This window comes from Gopherus evgoodei, chromosome 3 (assembly GCF_007399415.2).
Source record: "Gopherus evgoodei ecotype Sinaloan lineage chromosome 3, rGopEvg1_v1.p, whole genome shotgun sequence".
Taxonomy (NCBI): domain Eukaryota; kingdom Metazoa; phylum Chordata; order Testudines; family Testudinidae; genus Gopherus; species Gopherus evgoodei.
The window spans coordinates 38,609,893-38,631,131 of NC_044324.1; the positions used below are offsets into that span (position 1 = coordinate 38,609,893).

Here is a 21,239-nt window from a genome sequence, read left to right on the forward strand (position 1 = left end):
GGTGTGAAAAATGCGCTTTCTGAGAGATGTAGTTAAGCTGACCTAAGCCCTGGTGTAGACTCCGATCATGGAAGAATTCTTCTGTCAACCCAGCTGCCACCTTTCAGAGAAGTGATGTCAAGGTTCTTTCCCCACTCTGAACTTTAGGGTACAAATGTGGGGACCTGCATGGACACTTCTAAGCTTAATTACTAGCTTAGATCTGGTACACTGCCACCATCCAGAAGTCAGTGTCTGGAGCACTTCCTGTCCCCCCAAAACTCTCCCCTCCCTGGGTGGCCTTGTGGGAATTTCACTAGTTCCCTGGTGAACACAGATCCAAACCCCTTGGATCTTAAAACAAGGAGAAATTAACCATCCCCTCTTATTTCCCCCCACCAATCCCTGGTGAGTCCAGATCTAATCCCCTTTGATCTAAAAACAAGGAAAAATCAATCAGGTGCTTAAAAAGAAAGCTTTTAATTAAAGAAAGAAAAGTAAAAAAAAATCGTCTCTGTAAAATCAGGATGGAAAATACTTTACAGGGTAATCAGATTCATATAGCCCGGAGGAACCCCCTCTAGCCTTAGGTTCAAAGTTACAGCAAGCAGACGTAAAATTCCCTCAGCAAAAAGGGACATTTACAAGTTGAGAAAACAAAAATAAAACTAATCCGCTTTGCCTGGCTGTTACTTACAATTTTGAAACATTGGAGACTGATTCAGAAAGATTTGGAGAGCCTGGATTGACGTCCCTCTTAGTCCCAAGAGCGAACAACCCCCAAAACAAAGAGCACAAACAAAGGCTTCCCTCCACCAAGATTTGAAAGTATCTTGTCCCCTTATTGGTCCTCTGGTCAGGTGTCACCCAGGTTTACTGAGCTTCTTAACCCTTTACAGGTAAAAGGCATTAACCCTTAACTATCTGTTTATGACAGGTGGATTAACCACAAGGATACAAACCTCCCTTCCATCGCTGTAGCAAGTGTTTGCTCTACAGCGCCACGTCAGCACATCCACAGCTCCGTAATTGTGCCACTGTAGCAAAGCCATCACACAATGCCTGGGGGAGATCTCTGAGAACTGCACCATACCTGGTACCGATAGGCAGCTAGGACCTGACATCATCATCACCGACAAGGTCCAGAAAAAGATCATCCTTGTCAACATCACGGTCTCCTTTGAGAACAGGATCCCAGCATTTTGCGAAGCCCAGGCTCGTAAGCTGGAAAAGTATGCCCCTCTGGCCGACACCCTGAGAGCTAAGGGCTACGAGGTACAGATGGATACACTGATTATCGGAACCCTGGGCACCTGGGACCCCTGCAACGAGCAAGTGCTGTGGACCTGTGGGATCGGTTGATGCTACGCACTGTTCATGAGGCGCTTCATGGTCTCAGACACCATCCGATGGTCCAGGGACATCTACATCGAGCACATCACTGGCCACCTACAGTGAAATCGTTCTTCGACTACGAGAAAGGGACAGAGAGACTTTCTCTGTTGGATCATGTGATCTGGAACCATAAACTCCCTGAACATTAAATCTCACCAAATGAGGGTCAATCCATCCTCATCATCATATCCACTCATTATTCTCCATTCCCAAACATAGCCACTTTATGAACTTCATACCCTCATATCTCAATGTCTGTACTTGGACCCACTGACCTTTTATCTCCAATCGGGGATATCGCAGATTATGTATTCCTTATGCCACCTGATCTTAAACCAAACTTTGCACCCTTGATACTCTGTATGTTATTCCCTGATAACCAGAAACTTCTACGCTTAAAGTCTGTACCATTCACTTTTTTTTAACATAACCTTAATACATTTTTTAAATCTGTAGTGTAGACATAGCCTACATTAGGAACAATTAGGCTGAATAGTAAGGAGAGTGTTGCAATAGCAAGACCTTTTAAACTATGGAATAGTGTTTCCAATAAAATGGAAGAAGCCAAATGTTATTTAATGAAAATTACACAGGAGAATACTCCGAATAATCCAGAATTGGCCTGATTGACACGCTGGGAGCTGATAAATATTTCCCATCTGTAATGTTTAAGTTTATGATTCTGTTAAAATTATTTTATTGATAATGAACTGAAAGAAATGCATGTTTATGACTTGTAGTGTTTTCTGTTAAAATTCAACATTGGCCAAAAGATATCACAGTAAACTGAGACAATGCAGTTATTTCCTATTCTAAGCGTAGAGGAAAACTCTGATGTTTCTGATGTTGTTGTATTGGAATTGTAGGAAAGTGCTGACTTTGTAATGCTGAATAACTGTAATGCAGTGGAAACATTGTTCAAGATCAGTGGAGTGCATCTTCGCTAAAGGATTGCCCCATAATGCTGCAAAGTAATTGAAGTTTTAGTTTATCTGCTGCAGGCAAGCTGAAGCCACTTCAGACTGTTGTGAATGTTTTCTAAGTTTTGTCTTTACAATATATTATATAATATACAGTATAATATATTATATATTGTATTTATGATTATAAATAAATAATAAGTCAGATAAATAATTTGTTTGGCCATTTATAAAATCTCCGGGCAGGCAGTTGACTCCTAGTCATTTGCACAGCCATGTCGAAGTCAATTGCCTCATACAGACTTTGACTTGGAAGCCTCTGCTTCTGAACTCTTCTGTGATGCACGCAAGTCTTCTTCAAAACTTTATTTGTACTGCTGTAAAATGGCACAATAAAGAGTTTAGCAGATACATATTTGTCTTCATGCAGAAACAAAAATCAAAGGGCCAGACTTGAGCCTTGGGATGTGCACCCATGGCTCTCATTGAAATCAATGTGGTAAGTAATATGGCTTAATTGACAGGAACTGTGGTTGCATCCCAAAACAAAATGAATGTTTTCTTTTCATTTATACATGCAGTCTCACATATAGGTTTTTTTACTTCTTTCTTTAAATGTTGTTTTATTTTAAATGAACGTAATGGTTTGGTAGTGCTTGAAGCTTAGTATATTAAAGGAACCTGAGACTTCCCTTATGTGGGTGGACAAAAACCAGCTGTGAAAGCACTGGCAATTTTCTCTTCTACATTTGAAAGACAAAGGTGACAGGGAAACCAGCAATGTGCTGCTGCTGTAGCTTTCAGCTCATTCTATCGCCTTCATTTTCCACATAGTGATTAATATGAACATTTTCCTGTACTCCGGGCTGTCTTGGTTGATCACATGATCAGCCCAATCGCTCAGTCATAATGCAGGCAAAACTCCAACTGAATTCAGCCTTAATATGGCTAATTGTATTAAGAATAAACTGTTTCAGTTTTAATATCTTTTACATTGTAAAGGAATAAATATAATACACCTCTACCTCGCTGTAACGCTGTCCTTGGGAGCCAAAAAATCTTACTCCGTTATAGGTGAAACAGTGTTATATTGAACTTGCTTTGATTCACCAGAGTGCGCAGCCCCGGAGCACTGCATTACTGTGTTGTATCCGAATTTGTGTTATATTGGGTGGCGTAATATCGGGGTAGTGGTGTATATAGAACCTGATACTGCTCAAACCAGTTTTACACTGGTGTAACTTCTTTTACCTCAGTGCAGTTACTCGAGATTTACATAGGTGCAACAAAGAGCAGAATCAGGCCCATTTGTCTAAAATGCAGAGCGCTTCAGGAAGGCTGATATTCATTTCAAACTGGAGTAGGGGGATGTTGATATGAACATGAATAGGTCTTCCTAGCAAAATAGTAATGATCCATTACTGAACTGTGAGCCTGATCCTGCAAACCTTTGCTCAAGTGAGAAGTCTTTACTCATGTGCACATTCTAATGACTACAATACGTGGGGTGAGTAAGAAATATTGGCATGTGTAAGGTTATTCAGGATTGATGCCTGTGTTTGTGGGGAGGAAGCATATCTGTGAACTGTAATTTACACCAGACATTGCTGTGTTTGTTTTAACAGATCTGTTTGTGCAGATCTGGCTGGGGAAGGGGGAGGGAGTTTCTCTGATCATTATTTCTGCCAAATATGGCCAATTATCAGTTTATGCATCTGCACCCTTACTTTTATGTGTATCTAACTGTTTGGTTTATATACCTGTCCCTCATACTACCTAGCCAACCCAGGATGGGCATCTTAGCCATCTATTTTTAAATTAAGGAGCAGATCACGTTTTATTGAAAAAATCTTTCAATATATTTTGGAGAACATTTGAGATTGTTACCAAAACAATGTGATTTGGGACCTGTAAGGGTTCCCCCATCGGGCGAGGGGTCGCTCTGCGCCCTCCGGGGCGCCTGGGAACCAGGCCGCCTCACTACACACCCAGCAGTTCAGTTTATAAATCCTATAAATCCCAAGCCCTAGCTCAGGTACAGGGCTCAGACCCTCAGGCAGGGCTGAGCAGCAGTTCAAGTAGGTTTAAAGGCCTCCTCAGGCCAGGGAGAGGGGGGAGTCTGCCACCCCTGGAAGGGTGGCAGTGGGGGGGGGGACGCAGGCCCTCCCACTCCACTGCGTCCCAGACCGAGGCCCTAACAGCGACAGGCAGTCTGCTGCTGGGTCAGTGGGGATCCTGGCCGCAACACACTGACATTGGTTCTGGCAGTGCTGCAGCCAGACTGGGGTCGGCTGCCCCCGGGCTACTTCCCCTTTCCCCCTCCTCGAGTACCTGAGTCGTTGTGGTGTCGGCAGAGGGGTCAACCACCATCGGTTCCTCAGGGTAAGTGTCCACGGGTGGGCTCAGCAGGTCCTCCGGGTAGCTGGCCACCGTCCAGCTCGGCCAGTCCTCCTGCGGGTAGCGGGAGCGGGGCAGGCTCGGCCAGTCCTCCTCTGGGTAGCGAGCGAGGGGGAGGCTGGGTCGGCCACTGCGTTCTGCGGCCTCCCCAGCAGGAGCTCAGTCACGGACGTCCGGCCTGGCTGATGGCTGGGGCCTTACTGAGCTCGGAGGGCCCGCCTTTGTACCTCTGGCTGGGAACCAGGCCGCCTCACTACAGGACCATTCCCTCAAAGCATTCATAGTTCATCATGTATGTAGAATTGCACTAGATGCCCGACTGTCCTGCACAGGTGGTTACTAAAATAATGTCATTGTCATCTTAATTTTAAAAGAAGTCTACAGCAGGCCACCCATGATTAACAGTGAGATTCCTCACAACAGCACAGCACGGCACAGCTGGTCTGGGTCAATATCATGTAATGCATTGATCAGACAGAGCTGACTGACTCACTTCTGGAATGGATAAGGTGTCAGTACTCAGCAGACCACCAGGGCACAGGAAAAGTGCACATATCTCAGCCCAGGATTCTCTCTCCATTGCTATGGTTCTGCCCTACCAATTCATATGGTCAGATTACCACTGCCTGACATTGAACATAGACCAGAATAATGCCTGAGATTAGCATTGTACAACAAATACAATATCCTCAGCTGAGACTGCAGGCTTGAGATAGTTTAGAGCAATGGTCCCCAAATTGTGGGGTGTGCTGCCTAGGGGGGGTGCGGAGGAATGTTGTGGGGGAGCATAGTGGGGCCCAGCCCCCAGGGGAGGTGGAAAGAGAGAGCACCATCCAGCCCAACTCCTCCCCCAGCCCAACTCCATCTCTTGCTGCAACTCCACTCTGCCCCCTGCTCCGCCCACAGCCCTGCTCTGGCCCCAGCCACAGCTCCACTTCGCCCCCTGCTCCACCCTCAGCCCAGCACTGCCTTCATTCCCTCTCTGCCTCCAGGCCACCTCTAACCTCAGCTTCTCCCCCAGCCCCAGGTTTTCCCTCCGCTCTGCCTTCATCCCAAGCTCCTCTGCTGAGCCAAGTGTGCAGTAATGGAGGGGAAGGAGCGTAGATCGATTCCAGTACTGGAAGGAGGGGGGCATGACAGGAAAAGTTTGGGCACCACTGACCTAGGGTGTATCTACACTGCAGAACACCACTGCAGCAGTGAGCAGGAACCTGAGTCAACTGACAGTGTAGACACATCCTTAGCCTACATGCATATAAACTGAAAATATGTGTTTTATGGCATGTATCTTCTTGGTTTCTTGTAATCATAAGTAGCATAGGTGGTAGCCATACACTAGCAATTCATACTGCAACATGGATTAAATGGATTAAAACCATTTAGCTGATGGATCTCAACATGTAATGGCAAATGGCATTGGTTTTTGGCCCTATGCTATTTAATATTTTTATCAATGGCCTGGAAGAAAACAAAATCATCACTGACAAAGTTTGCAGACATAAAAGTTGGGGAAGTGGTAAATAATGAAGAGGACAGGTCACTGATCCAGAGCAGGCATGTTGGAACCAGAGGGGCCCTGACCCCCACTTTTTAACATGGATGTAGTTTGGAGGCAGCGGGTGGTGTTGCCCCCACAACTGCAAGCCTCAGACAGGTGCAGAGGAGTGCCAGCAGTGGTTGCACTTTGCAGCGGGGGATCAGCTCCCCCACTGTGAAGAACAGCTCCTGCCTGCTCTTCCCACTGGGGGGCTCAGGTTGGCTTTAGCCCCCTTCTCACTATGAGGCCCCGCCCCTGCTCCTCCTCTTCCCCCTAACACCCTGACTTTGACCAGGCCGAAAGCTGGAGCTAGGCCATGGTAAGAGCCACTCAGGGAGCACAGACCTCTGTGGGGATCCTCAGACCCTCCACCTGCCCAGCGCAGGGGGTCAGGATTCCCAAGAGCAGTCCTCAGCTATATCCCTGCCCCCCATCCTCCCTTGATTAAAGGATTAGAAAACATGTTTTATAATGATAGTTTCAAATAGCGCAATCTATTTTGTTAAACAAAATAGAAGGTTAAGAGGTGATGATTACAGTCTAAGTATTTACATGGGTCTCTTCAATCTAGCAGAGAAAGTTATAGCACAATCCAACGGAAGTTGAAGCTAGACAAATTCAGAATGGAAATAAAGTATATTTTTAGCGGAGAATAATTAACCACTGGAACAATTTACCCAGAGTCATGTTGGATTCTCCATCACTGAAAATTTGTAAATCAAGACTGGATGTTTTTCTAAAAGATCTGATCTAGGAATTTTGGGGGAAGTTCTATGGCCTGTGTTATGCAAGAGGTCAGACTATATGATCACCATAGTCCCTTATGGTCGTGGAATCTATCAAAAACATTCTGTGGCACGTTGCTTGCTTCTCAGTGAACAAAAGGCATGTCACAAGCTGGCTTCTTAGCTGTGATATGCCACCAAGGCTAAGCATGTTTCAGTGGCTCTTACTTCACTAATGCCACGTATTGCAAAATACCAGTGTTATTGCTGACACTTCTAAAAGCCATTTCTATTCCACTTATGTTCTCTCCTGGTGTCCTGAGAGTTAAAAATAAGCTTCACTTTACTTAACAAATTATCATCTTGCACTGAATTACCCTTATTAAATTAGGAACGCTGGGCCAGATCCTGTTCACAGTTACACAGAGGTAAACCAAGAGTAACTGCATTGAAGAAAATGGAGTCAGTTACACCAGTTACTGAAGTCAGTTACTAATTTGCGGACGCTTCCTTTGCTGTACATCTATGTAATTTGGGTTGTTTCCCAATGTAAATATGCAATACTTTCTGAAGTTTCACAAACCCTGGATGGCTGCATAGAGCAGATGCCCGGTGGATAACCTATCCAGGAAGCAGTTTGGCTTTCTGCCCAAAGACAAAAAGAAATACACTTTGGTCTACAACAGTGAACTGTGGAGCTGCTCAGGGAGAGGGGAGCTGAGGTAAATTAACTTCCAGCCTCCCAGCTGCTGTGGCTGCCTTTGCTGGGGTTTGTCCTCTCCTCCTCTCCCTGCTGTGAACAAGCTGCTTAAGGGGATTTCTACAGACCTAGGTATGGAGTAATTCCACTGTGAGGCCCCCCCGACAGTCCCCTCCAGGGGCAGCTGGAGGATGTGTGCAGGGGGGGCTATAACCACCCCAAATTTTGCCATATTTCCCCATGTAGCCACCCTCCCGGTGCTGCTGGCGGCCAGACAGCGAGGGAGGGTGGGAGTGCTCAACCCAAAACACCTACCACAGCGCTATCCCTGCGCTCCTCTCCACTCTGCTTAGCGCGAGCGCTGGCCGCTGCTCCTCTGCTTCCTGGGACCCAGGCTGGGGGCACATGAGGTTGTCTCAGGACCTGCAACTAGGAGTGGCAGCAGTGACTTGCCAGTGCCTTTGCCTTGTGGAGGCACAGGGTTAAAGTGGCGCCAGGTTGCTCGCTGACGCTGACCAGCATGGTAGGAGGCGGCAGGGGAGTCCCCAGATCCCCCACCCGCCTCCGAGGGCAGATGCCCTCCGGGCAATGCAACTCCCAGTGCTGTGAGCTTGGGGTGGCACTGCTGAGCCTGAAGGCAGCACCTGCCAGCAATGTAAGGGGTGGCTGGGGGGGCACTGGGTGCAGCTCATGCTTCTGGGAATTGGGTAAGGCAGGAGGGCTTCTATAGCAGCCTTGGAGCAATCTCTGAAGCAGAGACTCCAAAGGCCTGGACAGACTGGGACCAGCTAAAACCCACCCTGAAGCCACCCCTGCCCTGGCTCTGCACCACTTAGATGGGAAACCTCCACCCCTGCTTCTTCCCCAGTTCTCTCAAGTCTCTTCTTGTACCATTAGCTGTTTTCCCCTCCCTTTGCTTAATACTGTGTCCAAAAGTTTTAAACTTTCCCCCCCTGCACCCATGACTTCTGCCAATTCTCTCCCTGAAAGCCAGGCTTTGCCAGGAAGAACCGGCTTCTACTTTCTTCAGCAGATTCAGGGGTAGCAAGTACTTGCTCCTATTCTTTTTTGGACGGGGGGTGTTATGTCTGCTGGGAAATGAACTGCTCTGCTAGAGCCAGGTGGGCTTGTGTCTAATGGGAGAGGACACTTCTCTTTATCCACTTCAGTGGTTTCAAATGTTGGAATCATGCTTGGACTTTGGTGAAATTAATGTAGTATATTTAGTGGAATGTACCCGTCTTCACCTTCATATGACTCAATCCATCCAGAAGCACCAAAGTTAGTTCACCCAAATTATTTTAGTTCTGTGCTTTTTCTTAAACTGGTGACTATTTATGAGGAATAGCCAAATGTTCCATTTACCTAAAAGGTATTATTAAATAACTTAAGTGTGATAGACATTAGCCTTCTTTCATTATGGCAGCATAACTGGCTATTGCAATAAAGCTGACCAAGATTATTGAGGAAAATGCTGTTTAACTCAAGTCGATGTTCAAACGACAGTAGTGCCTAATTGACCCATTAGCCATAGTTTGTTCAAGCACATATTTATATTAAGGACCTGATCCAATCCCAATTGACTTCAGTATAAAGCCTGCCATTAACTTCAGTGGGTGTTGAATCAGACCTTGGTAAAAATACTATTTTACCAGTCTCCAGCAGGTACCAGGCACTCCAAATTATGAAGACTCCAGTCAGTAGTGCCCCCCCCCCGTCCTTTGTTTCTTAAATTTATATTTGCTTTCAAGTCTGATAATTATATATAACTAACTCTATTGGTAGAGGGACTTTAATGAACTAGAGATATGTTTTATTCTTTATCAGTATTTTATTGCTATTACAATCAACATCTAGAAAGGAAATGCACAATTTAAAATCAACTCCTCCCCATTCATTTCTTAAACTTGCCCTGTTATCCTTATCTTTTGAAGCACACGTGGTATGTATTGTCACACCCTGATCTGAAACCTCGGCAAAACCAAGGTCACACCCTGACCCCTGCAAAACCAAGAGTTAAGGATTGTTGTGAGTTTTAAGATGTCTTCAACATTTGATATTTTCCCTTTAAATTTTTAAGGGAAAAAATCCACATAAAGAATTGATAGGATAGTATGTTATATGTCAAATCATTACATATATTATGTTAACAATATATATCTATCTGTTCCTTGATAGAAGATGTACATTTGATTAATTATCAATGCCTCACATACTTGAGTGACTGTTTATCTATCTAGTATGGGCACTAAGGTTCCAAATGGACCAGGTCACAGGTAGCTCCCAGAACCGAGAAGGCCCTCACTTGTGGAACTCATTCCCTAACCCTCCACCTGGGTCCTTCAGTGCCTGTCTCCAGGAATTTGTACAACACCTATCTATTTGGGTCAGCTTATCACTGACTATCTCTTTCAATAACTCTTTATTTGGTTTATTTATTTTTTTTATCAAAGTAGCTATTACCTGGCCAAGGTTGTGCCAGTTTTATTAGTTCATAGTTTAATGACAGACGTTATGACTCAGTCCTGCAAGATGCTGAGCACTCTGGCCCTGATCCATTAAAGCACTTAGTATGTGCTTATCTTTAAACTTTAAGCATTTCTTTAATCCCGTGTATAGTTAATGGGACTACTTGTTCTTAAAGTTAAGCAAAGTTTGAAGTACTTTACTGAATCAGTGCCAGAGCGCTCAGCAACTTAAAAATGTTTTGAATGTTCAGATTGTATGTATTTGATTGGGTTTTGCCTCGACTGGAATGGAAATAAGGCTTAATCAGCTAGGGGAAAAGATGTACTTAGTTTTGGTCAGCTGTTTGTTTATTTTGCTTTACATAATAGTGTGTGTGGTTTCATTTTCTTTGCATGTGCAAATGACTAATTTTAAAATATAATACAGTACATTCTCAGATTTAAAGTAATTAGCTACTGGTATTATTTGACCAGTAATTTTTTCCAGAAGTTTGCATTTGTGTGTTGTTATTGCTAATGTAGTAGTTATTTGTTTATTTGTTTTTTATTTGCTTAGGGTTTTTTTGTATTGATTTTCTGTGAATAAATGTTGCACCAGTGAGCTGCTATAGATGATGCTGGTATATACTGATCTGTTTGTATATATTTTTATTCTCCTTTTGTGGATAACATAGATAAAACACACATTTAAGTGCATATTGTTAAAAATATAAAAAAGTATGTGTGCCCACAAGATGTATAGTGCAGCCCACCTCAGCCCTCCCACCGGGAAGAGGCTGGCACTGCCCCCGGCCCCCAATCATCTTTGGAGGGGGATGACCAGTTCACTTCACTTTCCTGTGAGTCTGGAGGCAGCAGGGAGAGGAGGAAGAAATGGTTGGAATCTTCAAGAGGGCCCTACCAGATCTTCTGTGGGTATTAGAGAGATCAAGGGTACTTGTATGGGGGTTTCTTCATAAGAGGTTTGCTGGGGAGGTTCCTTTCCCTAATCTCTAATTTTATTCAGGTGAGAAGACTGAATTTCTGGGGCCATGCATTCCCACTTCTGCTCCCTGATCGGCATCTGTGCTGTGCAGATGACATTGCTGAGACATCAGGGGATCCCTGTAAGCCTAAATTCTATGGCAATTGGCCTAGGTGGATTCACTGGGCCGGGGCAGCCCTGCACAGCTGCATAATAGCTGAGTCCCAGTCTTCTTCCCATTGAAGTCAGTAGCAAAATTCCCATTGACCTTTATGAGAAAGGGTTTGGGCCTTAAACCTGAATATCGCGACTGCCGCTGTAGCAGTTACTTCCAGCTTGGAATAGAGAACCACACTGTGGCTGGAAAGGTCTTGGACCTTCCATAGACCTCAGAATTTTGGCTGGACTGAGCTGTTACGGTGAGATTATGCCCAGGTTTTGTTTGGCCAAGCGGAGGAGGAAGGGACCCTGCCCTGCTCAGCCAAGTAAGAACTATACACTTTGTCAGTCTGGACCTGATGCTCACAGCAGCTCCTGCTCTCTGAATATTCCCTCCAGCAGGCTGTTGGAGGAGAGGGATAGAGGTGGGAAGTGGGCACAGCTTTGGCTTCACCCCCCACTCCTCTCGCTGGTCAGAGTCTCTAGTCAGGCATTATGGGGGAAGTAATTGGAACCTTTGAAAGGCTACAGTAACTAATTTATCCTCTAGAGCAGCGGGTCTCAAACTTTAGCAACCCAAGGACCCCATTTTGATTTTTAAAATGTTGGTGACTCCCAAGTCCCCCTTGCTCACTCCCAGGCCCCACCCCCACTCCACCCCTTCCTGCTCCCCACTCCTTCCCTCCCTCTGTCGCTCGCTCTCCCCCACCCTCACTCACTTTGACCGGGCTGGGGCAGAGGGTTGGGGTGCGGAAGGGTGTATGGGGTGTAGGCTTTGGGAGGGAGTTTGGGTGTGGGAGGGTGTGGGGTGCAGGCTCTAGGAGGGAGTTTGGGTGCAGGAGGGGGTGTGGGCTCTAGGAGGAAGTTTGGGTGCAAGGGGGGTGAGAGGTTGGGCTATGGGAGGAGGTGAGGGAGGCAGTTTGGGTACAGGAGTAGGCGTGGGGTGCAGGTTCTGGGAGGGAGTTTGGGTGCAGGAGGAGGTCAGGGGTCTGGCTCTGGGAGGGAGTTTGGGTGCGGGAGGAGGTGTGGGCTCTGGGAGGGAGTTTGGGTGCAAGAGGGGGTGAGGGGTTGGACTATGGGAGGAGGTGAAGGAGGGAGTTTGGGTACAGGAGTGAGTGCGGGGTGAAGGCTCTGGGAGAGAGTTTGGGTGCGGGAAGGGGTGCGGGGCTGGGGCAGGTGGTGAGGGGTGTGGGAGTTGGTGAGGGATGGCGCTTACCTCAGGCACCTCCTCCAAAGCTGCCATTGGCTGCAATTCCCAGACAGTGGGCACTGTGGAGTCAGCGCTCGGGGCGGGGGCAACACACAGAGACCCCCTGCCCCCTCCCGGGATTGCAGGGAGCGGTGTGGGGCCAAGGCTCTGCTGCGCTGCTGGACTTTTAGAGCCTAAAATCTCCCGGTTTGGCTTCACTAGCCTCCTGGAAATAGAGGGAGGGGAAGGAGTTGATCAGCAGGGCCCGCAGATCCCCAGGAGTTCCCTTGGGGAGCCCCAGGGATCCACGGACTCCAGTTTGAGAAACGCTGCTCTAGAGCAAGAAAGTTGCATGGGGAGAGTTGTACTTCACAGCTGTGTGTCTGGGCCACAATACTGCCTGAGACGCTCTGCTGTGGTATAGCTTACTTATCATCCTGTGGTCAGGACCATGCCTAATTGAAGAAATAAGTTAATAAGATTACTTGTAATAAAATAATAAATTAATCCTTTATTTAATATCCTGTTAAGTCAATTGTATACCGTAGCAGCAAGTGGTTAATGTTAATGATCAATACTAACAGAATTATTTAGCAATTTTATGTTTTCCATTTTCATAGTGCTTTGCAAACTTTAACATCCCAATGCCTCCCTGTAAGGTAATGAAAAAATATTAATATCCCCATTTATAGATGAGGAACTAAAGAAAATATCAATGGATATTGCTTCACATCCTGTTCACTCTTCTGTGATTGTAAAACAAAACAAGCTTGCAGCTTAGACTGAAATTGCTGACCATTCGGCCATAGTAATGAGGAGTTTAGATAACAGGACAGGGAAGAATAAGCATCTCATCAGATCCTCCACTTCCACAGGTGGAAATCCAATAGACCCAGCCCTAGAGAGCTTGTGGAAGTGCCACCCAGGAGGCATTGTTCTTCATTCCCCTTGTAATCTCTACAAGGAATCTGTGGAGCTTGGGATCTGTAAATTGGGATGGTGGGATGGAGTCCGGGCGGCTCCAGGCCCCAGCACGCCAAGCGCATGCTTGGGGTGGCAAGCCGTAGAGGGCGCTCTGCCCGAAGCTGTGGGACCAGCAGACCCTCCGCAGGCAAGCCGCTGAAGGCAGCCTGCCTGCCGTGCGTGGGAAGGCAAAATGCCTAGAGCTGCCCCTGGCTGGACTAGTGTTGAGGCTAGAGACTGGGAAACAACTGCAGATGTGATATAGTCTTCTACACCAACCCTGCAAAGAGCCTGTGTGCAAATGGCCATATACCTCCATGCAGTCTCCAATATCAACATAGATCATGGGAAGTGTGTTTACAAGGTGGAAGAATTCCAAGGAATTTGGGATTGGATTGCTCAAAAGAAGTTAGACTCCTAATTTCTATTTAATTTCAGTGGAAATTAGGAGCCTACCTTCTTTTGAGTAATCAGTCCTCATTGAGTTTTCCTGGCCCTGTGTAGGAGTAACTTACCTAAAAGTAGGAGCTATCTCATGTGCTCATATTTCAACTGGGCTATGCATGCAATGTAATGAAAATAAACAATATACTCTGCAACAGGGAGGCACAAAAGTGGTGGTTTTTTAAATGATTTAGACTCACACTCTTAATATTAATTAAACATCTGGGGGAGATTCTCTACTCCATTACATCAGTTTTATGGTGATGTAAATGTTGCTTTTAATGGAATTGCACCAATATAAATCTAGTATAACTGAGTGGAAAATCACACCCATGGATGTCAGACCTTACTCCACCAAAAGTCACTCTGACTACAGTAGAAGTGTTGCTTGCACCAGGATTGCAGGATTGGGTCCATGGCTTAGTGTCTGTGTTGATTTAGTAAATTAACCTGTTACATGCTCAATTAACCATAATAAAACCAAATAGCTATTACAAGCATGAAAGGTGTTTAATTGTATTTAAGAAAATAAAGAAATGCTTTGTTCAATCCAATGAACAATTCATCACCATAAATGTTATAAAGATTTTAATTTTCAATGCTAGCTTCTTTATTTTCCAGTGATTTTAAATTCATTGTTTCTGATGTAACTTAACTCCCTGCGTCAACCTGGCGTGGTTTTATACTGAATTAAAAGAAATTACATTTATAATTTTTTTAAGTGATTGAGTTAAAATAACCTGACGGTCACTACAACTGTAAAAGCAAATGTTTCTGTTGTAATTAAATAAGGACTATTTGTTTTACTTGCTTTAAAACCCTATCACACTACACTGATTCTGCTCCATACCTCTATCAAAAGAGATCTTTGTGGAATATTAAAATAGATTTTTCACAGAAAGAGGGCCTGACATTATTATCCAAAAAGTCACCCATAATTGCACTTTATAGACTGTAGACGCCATCTTTTGACTGGCTCACACAACCACAGTGTGTGATCATATTTTTAGTCAGCACTCAGATAAAAATACCGCTTGTTACTTGTTACATTTTCCTGGACACCTAAATACTTTAGGAGTGATAGTAGGGATGTCTGAAACAATTTGTATCATGAGGGTGCTGAGAGCCAGTGAACCAAACTGTAAACCCTGTATATAATGGAAATCACTTCAAGCCAGGGGGTGCTCTGTACTCTCAGCACCCATAGTTGCAGCACCTATGAGTGACAGTTTGATTTAATTTTTTTTAGAAGATTTCCTATCTATAAAAACCCTGAACAAAGCCTGAAGCACAAGTTCTCTGTGGTATTGTCATTCTTTATTATTACAGATACAGAATTTTGATTTTTATAAAGCTTAACATCCAAGTAATTGTACATATTACTGATCAAGAAGCTGTTTTCAATCTCAGAAATGGTTACAAGTTAATTTTTCAGGATGTATTAATTATAATCGGTCACATCTCAATTGCTTCCTAATATTATATGTCAGGTAATAAAAATAAAGTCTTACCAACCTCTGATGAAGCTGTGATGAGGGTTAATTTGTATTCATGTTTGGAAAAGAAAGGCAGTGCTCACTCTCAACATTGACAGGTCCCTTTAATCTTTTCAATAGAAGACTGTTAATTTGTCCCAGTCTATAGCTGAACAGTAACAGTCGCTTAGTTTATTTGCAGCTTTGAAGCCTGGTCCTGTAATGTTTCTCATCTGATAGGAGATGAATGAAGGTGTCACTGTGGGAAACTTTTAGCTGTCTGCTCCATGAAGGATGCTCCTTGCCTTCCCCCATAAGATCCTCTAGTTCATTCTTGGAGCCTCCAACTTTCCCCTCACCTGAGTATAGCTCCATCAGCTCCAGTTCATGCTTGGCAGCTGTTTCTAAAACTCTCTGCTTATTATAGTATCTGACAAAGTTGTTTATGATGGGGTGGATAGGAAGTGCTATAGCTATCACCCCACAAAGGAAACTGGTGGCAGCATTCAGTTTCCCCAGTGTTGTCTTAGGATATATGTCCCCGTATCCAACTGTGGTCATGGTTATAATTGCCCACCAAAATGACTGAGGGATGCTTTTAAATAAGGTTTCAGGGTGACTTTGCTCCATGGTATAACCAAGGGCAGAAAAGACAAAGATTCCAACAGCCAAGTACATAAGAAGCAGTCCTAGCTCCTTAAGGCTTCTTTTAAGAGCATAGGTTAAAGTCTGTAGCCCTGTGGAGTGGCGTGCGAGTTTGAAAATTCTAGCAATCCTCATGATCCGAAGTGCTTGAACAGCCTGCTGAACATTGGTTAACTCCATCATTCTGGCACCCAAGTGGGTCAAGATCAAGCTGACATAGAAGGGAAGTATTGCAAAAACATCAATGATGTTCATGAAAGAAATCACAAAGAACAGTTTATTAGGAGAAGAAATAAGTCTAAGCACATACTCCAAGGTAAACCAGCCTATACACGCTGTCTCAATGTTGTCCAGTGTTGGGTGTTCCACATGATTTCCCTCAGAGTCTAGTATCTGGAGCTCTGGGATGGTCCCCAGGCACATTACTACAGATGAGATTAAAATAAATAGGAAGGACAACACTGCAATGACTCTAGCTGAATAGGATGATTCTGGTTTCTCCATTAATTTCCAAATATATTTCTGGCATCTCTTCCAGCGATTTTCAGAGGCATCCATTCCCAAATCATCCAGAATCAATTGCACCCTTCGGGCTATTTCTTCCAGTTCCTCCTTTTTTTCGCTCAGATGAGTTTTGCAGCAGTCATCCAAGAATTTCAGGTCTACTTTCCAAAATTCCATTTCATTCTTGAAACATATAGGGCATATTCCTTTCTTCATGTGAATTTCTCCAAAGTAATATATATCAATAATGCATCTGAAAGCATCTGGATCTCTGTCAAAATAAAATTCTCTTTTCCCAGGATCATAGTCATCACAAAGAGAGAAAATAGTATCATATCCCCCTGATAAACAGTTGATCAACTGTGCTAATCTTGTTGCTGGATATCGGTTCAGATTTTCTCCATATAGTACCTGCCTCACCCCACCAACATTGACTATAATCTCTATATCTTCATTTTTTTCTGATCCATTACTGTCCACATCTGGAAATCTAGATTCACTTGCCATTTTAATGTTATTGATTTTTTTATATATATCAATTCTTAGTTTGCTTCCAAATCTTTGCTGTTTGTAGCTTCTTTGTGAAAGCAAATCAGAGCCAGGTAATGTATATTTACAAATCTTACTGAAAGGACTTTGAGTAATGCTAGGAAAGGTTACAGAAATAAACCTGCAGCCAGTAAAACCTTGCAAGGTATGCAACAAGCTGCAGTGAAAAGACAAGTCACCAGGCTGTTGTACGTAGAAGCAGAGATGTTAGAAAGAAATCAACTCCTCCAGCAAATATGAAAGAGCAGAAACCACTTAACAAAACTCACCCTCTAATTCAGTGCTTGAGAGTCTTTTCAGGGTCCATTCTTGCTCTTCCTCTGAAGTGATATTTATTCACAGACTGACAGTCACATCAGTTCAAAAAAAATCCTTGTTCTGGTTAACAAAAAGTGAAATAATTGGTAATTCTGAGAGACAGACAATCAGCAGGATGATCCCACAGAAAGCTGTTGCAGTTTTTGCCTTCCACTCCAAGGACTGAGGGAAAGCTGCTGTGTTTACTTTTACTTTACGTCTGGAGTTTATGTGTTGACTCCTTCACACAATGACAGCAAGTGTGCAGAGGAGAAACTTGTGCTTGTTTTTCTTTTGCTGTTTCTAAATTCCAAGCTGATGTCAGGTTCTTTCCAAACTATACCCTCTTCTGGTGAAACTCAGCAAAGCACAATCTGTACAGAAATGCAATTTAACTGTTTTGGTGTATGTCTAGCTATAATGCAGTTTTCTTTATAACTCTATGCCTTTTGCATACTTTAAAAACATCAGTGTTTAAAACGAATTGCAAAACATAATCATATATAATGTAATTAAGAGCTGCAGTACAGTTCTAGAGAAGAAAAATCAGGCTCATTTTCTTCAGGTGGTAAGGATTAGCAAGAATATCTTTTTGCATTTTTAAATAAATACACCACACAGGGTCCGAAATTCTTCTCTCAGATACACTGCTGCAAATCCAGACTAATTCCATCTCAGGAAACTGAGTCACTGTAGATTTTTACTAGTGCAACTGAGAGCAGAACATGGATCATAAAATTTACCTTACAACCATGGAACCAGAACTTATACTGCATTCATGCCTTTTGTAGAACTTTTATATCAAAGATGTATACACTTGCCCTGAGGTTGAGACAGAAGTGGGAGGCAGACCTGGTGAAAGTCTCTGGGTAAGGAAAAAAGGGGTAAAAATCAAGGATGATCTCATGGTAGGAAGAGGTGGATGAGGCTTTTTTTAAACTAACCAAATCATCCAAATCACTGGACTTGGTGATGATGAGGGAACCTCAACTACCCAGACATCTGCTGGAAAAATAATACAGCAGGGCACAGATTAGCCAACAAGTTCTTGGAATGCACTGGAGACAACTTTTCATTACAAAAATAAAGTGACTAGGGGAGAGGCTATTCTAGATTTGATTCTGATAAACAAAGAGGAATTGGTTGAGAATTTGAAGATGGAAAGAAGCTTGGGTGAAAGTGATCATGAAAGGACAGAATTCATGATATAGGAGGGCAAACAGCCAAATAAAGATGGTGGACTTCAAGAACGCCAGAACCCTGTGAAATAAGAGGCATGGGAACAGGTGGCCCAGCCAGGAGGTATGGACTCTCCCTAAGGGTTCCCAATCTGGTTTAACCTCTTCTTCCTCACTGTTCAAAGATAGAGCTAAATAGGCTTCATTAGGAGCCTTTTGGTATGGTAAAGTGTCAAATGAGAGCTGAAATCACTTGTGGTGGTGTCATAAACAGATAGTTAAGGGTTAATGTCTCTTTTACCTGTAAAGGGTTAACAAACAGGGAACCAAACACCTGACCAGGGGACCAATCAGGAGACAAGATACTTTCAAATCTCGGTGGAGGGAAGCCTTTGTTTGTGTTTTTTGGGTTTTGCTTTGTTCTCTCTGGGCTCTGAGAGTGACCACACGTACCTACAGGCTCTCTAATCTTCTATTCCAATTTTGTAAGTACAAAGGTAGAAAGGCGGTATAGTCTTTTTTATTTGTTTTTTCTTTATTTGCAAATGTGTATTTGGCTGAAAGTATTTTAAATTGTATTTCTGCTGGAGTAGGCTGTTTCTCCAATTTCTATAAGCTGACAGACCCTGCAACTTTTACCATCTAAATTACAGATATAACTTTTACATTTTTCTTTCTTTTTATTAAAAGTTTTGCTTTAAGACCTGTCTGATTTTTTCCCCTTGTTGAGGCTCAAGGGAACTGAGTCTATACTCACCGGGGAATTGGTGGGGTGAAGGGAAAGGTGAATTTTCTCTTTGTTTTAGAGTCACGGAGTTTGAATCTGTATTGCCTCTGGGTGAAGGGAAAAGAGGAGAGGTGGGAAGGTATCATTCCTCTCTGTGTGGTGATTCTAGGAGTTTGAATCAGGGTGATCTCCTAGTGTACCCAGGGCAGAAAGGAGCTGGGAGGAAGGGAGGAGGGGGAAGGAAAATGGTTTGTTCCCCTTTGTTGTGAGACTCAAGGAATCTGGGCCTTGGGGATCCCCAGGGAAGGTTTTGGGGGAGACCAGAGTTTATCAGGCACTCTACTCTAAGTCCTGATTGGTGGCAGCACTACAGGACCTAAGCTGGTAATTAAGCTTAGGGGAATTCATGCTAGTACCCATAGCTAAGGTTCAGAATTGGGAATTATACTATGACAGGTGGGGCAATGTTTTTGCCCAGCCTGCAAAGAGCTGAAAATCACTAAAAGCAGGCCTGCACAACTCGTAAAGTGGTGAGGGCCATATTACTCCAAAGAAAACAGCTGAGGGCGAAACCCCCCCGGCCCCACCAACCCCCACGCCCAGTGCCACCAAGCCCCCCTGAAACACAACACCACCCCAGCACCACCCAGCCACCCAAAATACTACCCCCCAAAACCTCCCACCCCACGGAAACAAACCGTCCTTCCCCAGCACCGCCCCACCGAAACAGCAATACTGAACCTTGGTAATATATTATAGCGGGCCCCTAAGGTAGTATAATTAAGGTGAAAGAAAAATGTCTTTTTGCTAGAAGTAGAATAAGATGTTCCCCCCACTTTGTAATCAATTGTCCTGTTGAATGAATGAGGTGTGAATGAGGAAGGTGTGGAAGGCAGCACCTCCAGACAACCCTTGGAGAGGGGATGGGAGCCAGACCAGATCAGTAGAACAGGTCAGCCACTGACTCCTCACTCACCTCCTCAACCCCCCTACCCCCCCCCGGCTTGCCTACTCAGCCCCTGCCACTGCCCACCTGCCTCTTCAACCCCCCCCTCACCTGCCGCTTGCCTACTCACCCCCCGTGGGCCGCACAATGAGCCCACATGGGCCGCATGTTGTGCAGGCCTGACTAAGAGACTGACCTGCAGAGGTCACAGCAGAGAGGCAGGTGGCAGCAGAAGGTGACTGACAACTGGCTGGCAAATAAGCAGCTGGCCAAGCAGTGAGGAACTGCAGCTGGGGGGATGGCTAGTGGAGAGAAACCATGACTGGTGGGGTGGCCAGATGATGAGGAACAGCGGCTGGTGGGGTGGCCAGCCAGAACAAGTGCTCAGATGGCAGAGCAAGCAAGGTGCCTTTTTCCCCAAGTGGGAGGTGAACTCACAGAGATGCATCTTGAACATTGGTTCCTCACTGACCAAGGACAACCACTGTGAGTGGGGCATGGTGAGGGAGCAGAGAGGGGCACAGAAAAGGAACTTTTGGTTGTAGAATTCAAGAACATGAGGCAGAAGGCATTGCCCCATGCTCTCTGGGGTGGGTATCCTGCTTACAGTTTTATGATTATGAATCCTGCTTGTGGCATTTTCCCTAATTAATGTCAGGTGACTTCCCTCCTTTCATTAAAAGTTTCTTTTCTACACTTAGACTCTGTGCCTGTGAATGGGGAAGTATTGTCTCTCAGAGGTGCCCAGGGGTGGTGTGTAATTTTCCCAGGTTACTGGGTGGGGGCTCGAACCGGTTCTTAGTTGTATTGTTGAGAAGGAACCACTAGATATTGAACCCAGCCCTGGTTGCTGCTGGCCCCACCTGACAGAAGGGTTACAGAAGCAAGAAGACAACCAAGGACAGAGAGGCCCATTACTAAATGGGTAGTGAAAGACAATAACAGACAATGCAGTAATGGCCAAAGTGTTAAATGTCTTCTTTGTTTCAGTTTTAGCGGTGATTTGACAACTAACATAGTGAACATCAGTGTAAATCAGGAAGGATCTGAGGCTAAAACAGGAAAAGAACAAGTTAAG

At 44.5% G+C, this 21,239-nt stretch overlaps 1 protein-coding gene and 1 long non-coding RNA gene across 2 annotated transcripts; both read right to left on the reverse strand.

Moving 5' to 3' along the window:
• Positions 1–9,548: 9,548 nt before the first annotated feature.
• On the reverse strand, positions 9,549–17,550 carry LOC115649519. Its single transcript, XR_003999847.1, has 3 exons — positions 17,283–17,550; positions 12,461–12,659; positions 9,549–9,654 (listed from the first exon to the last, which is right to left on the reverse strand). It is a non-coding gene; the product is annotated as an uncharacterized LOC115649519 (long non-coding RNA).
• KCNF1 (potassium voltage-gated channel modifier subfamily F member 1) lies at positions 15,160–17,287 on the reverse strand. The gene has a single exon (XM_030558437.1). The coding sequence runs from the start codon at positions 16,969–16,971 to the stop codon at positions 15,508–15,510; it is 1,464 nt and encodes a 487-aa protein (XP_030414297.1). The 5' UTR covers positions 16,972–17,287; the 3' UTR covers positions 15,160–15,507.
• Positions 17,551–21,239: the final 3,689 nt, after the last annotated feature.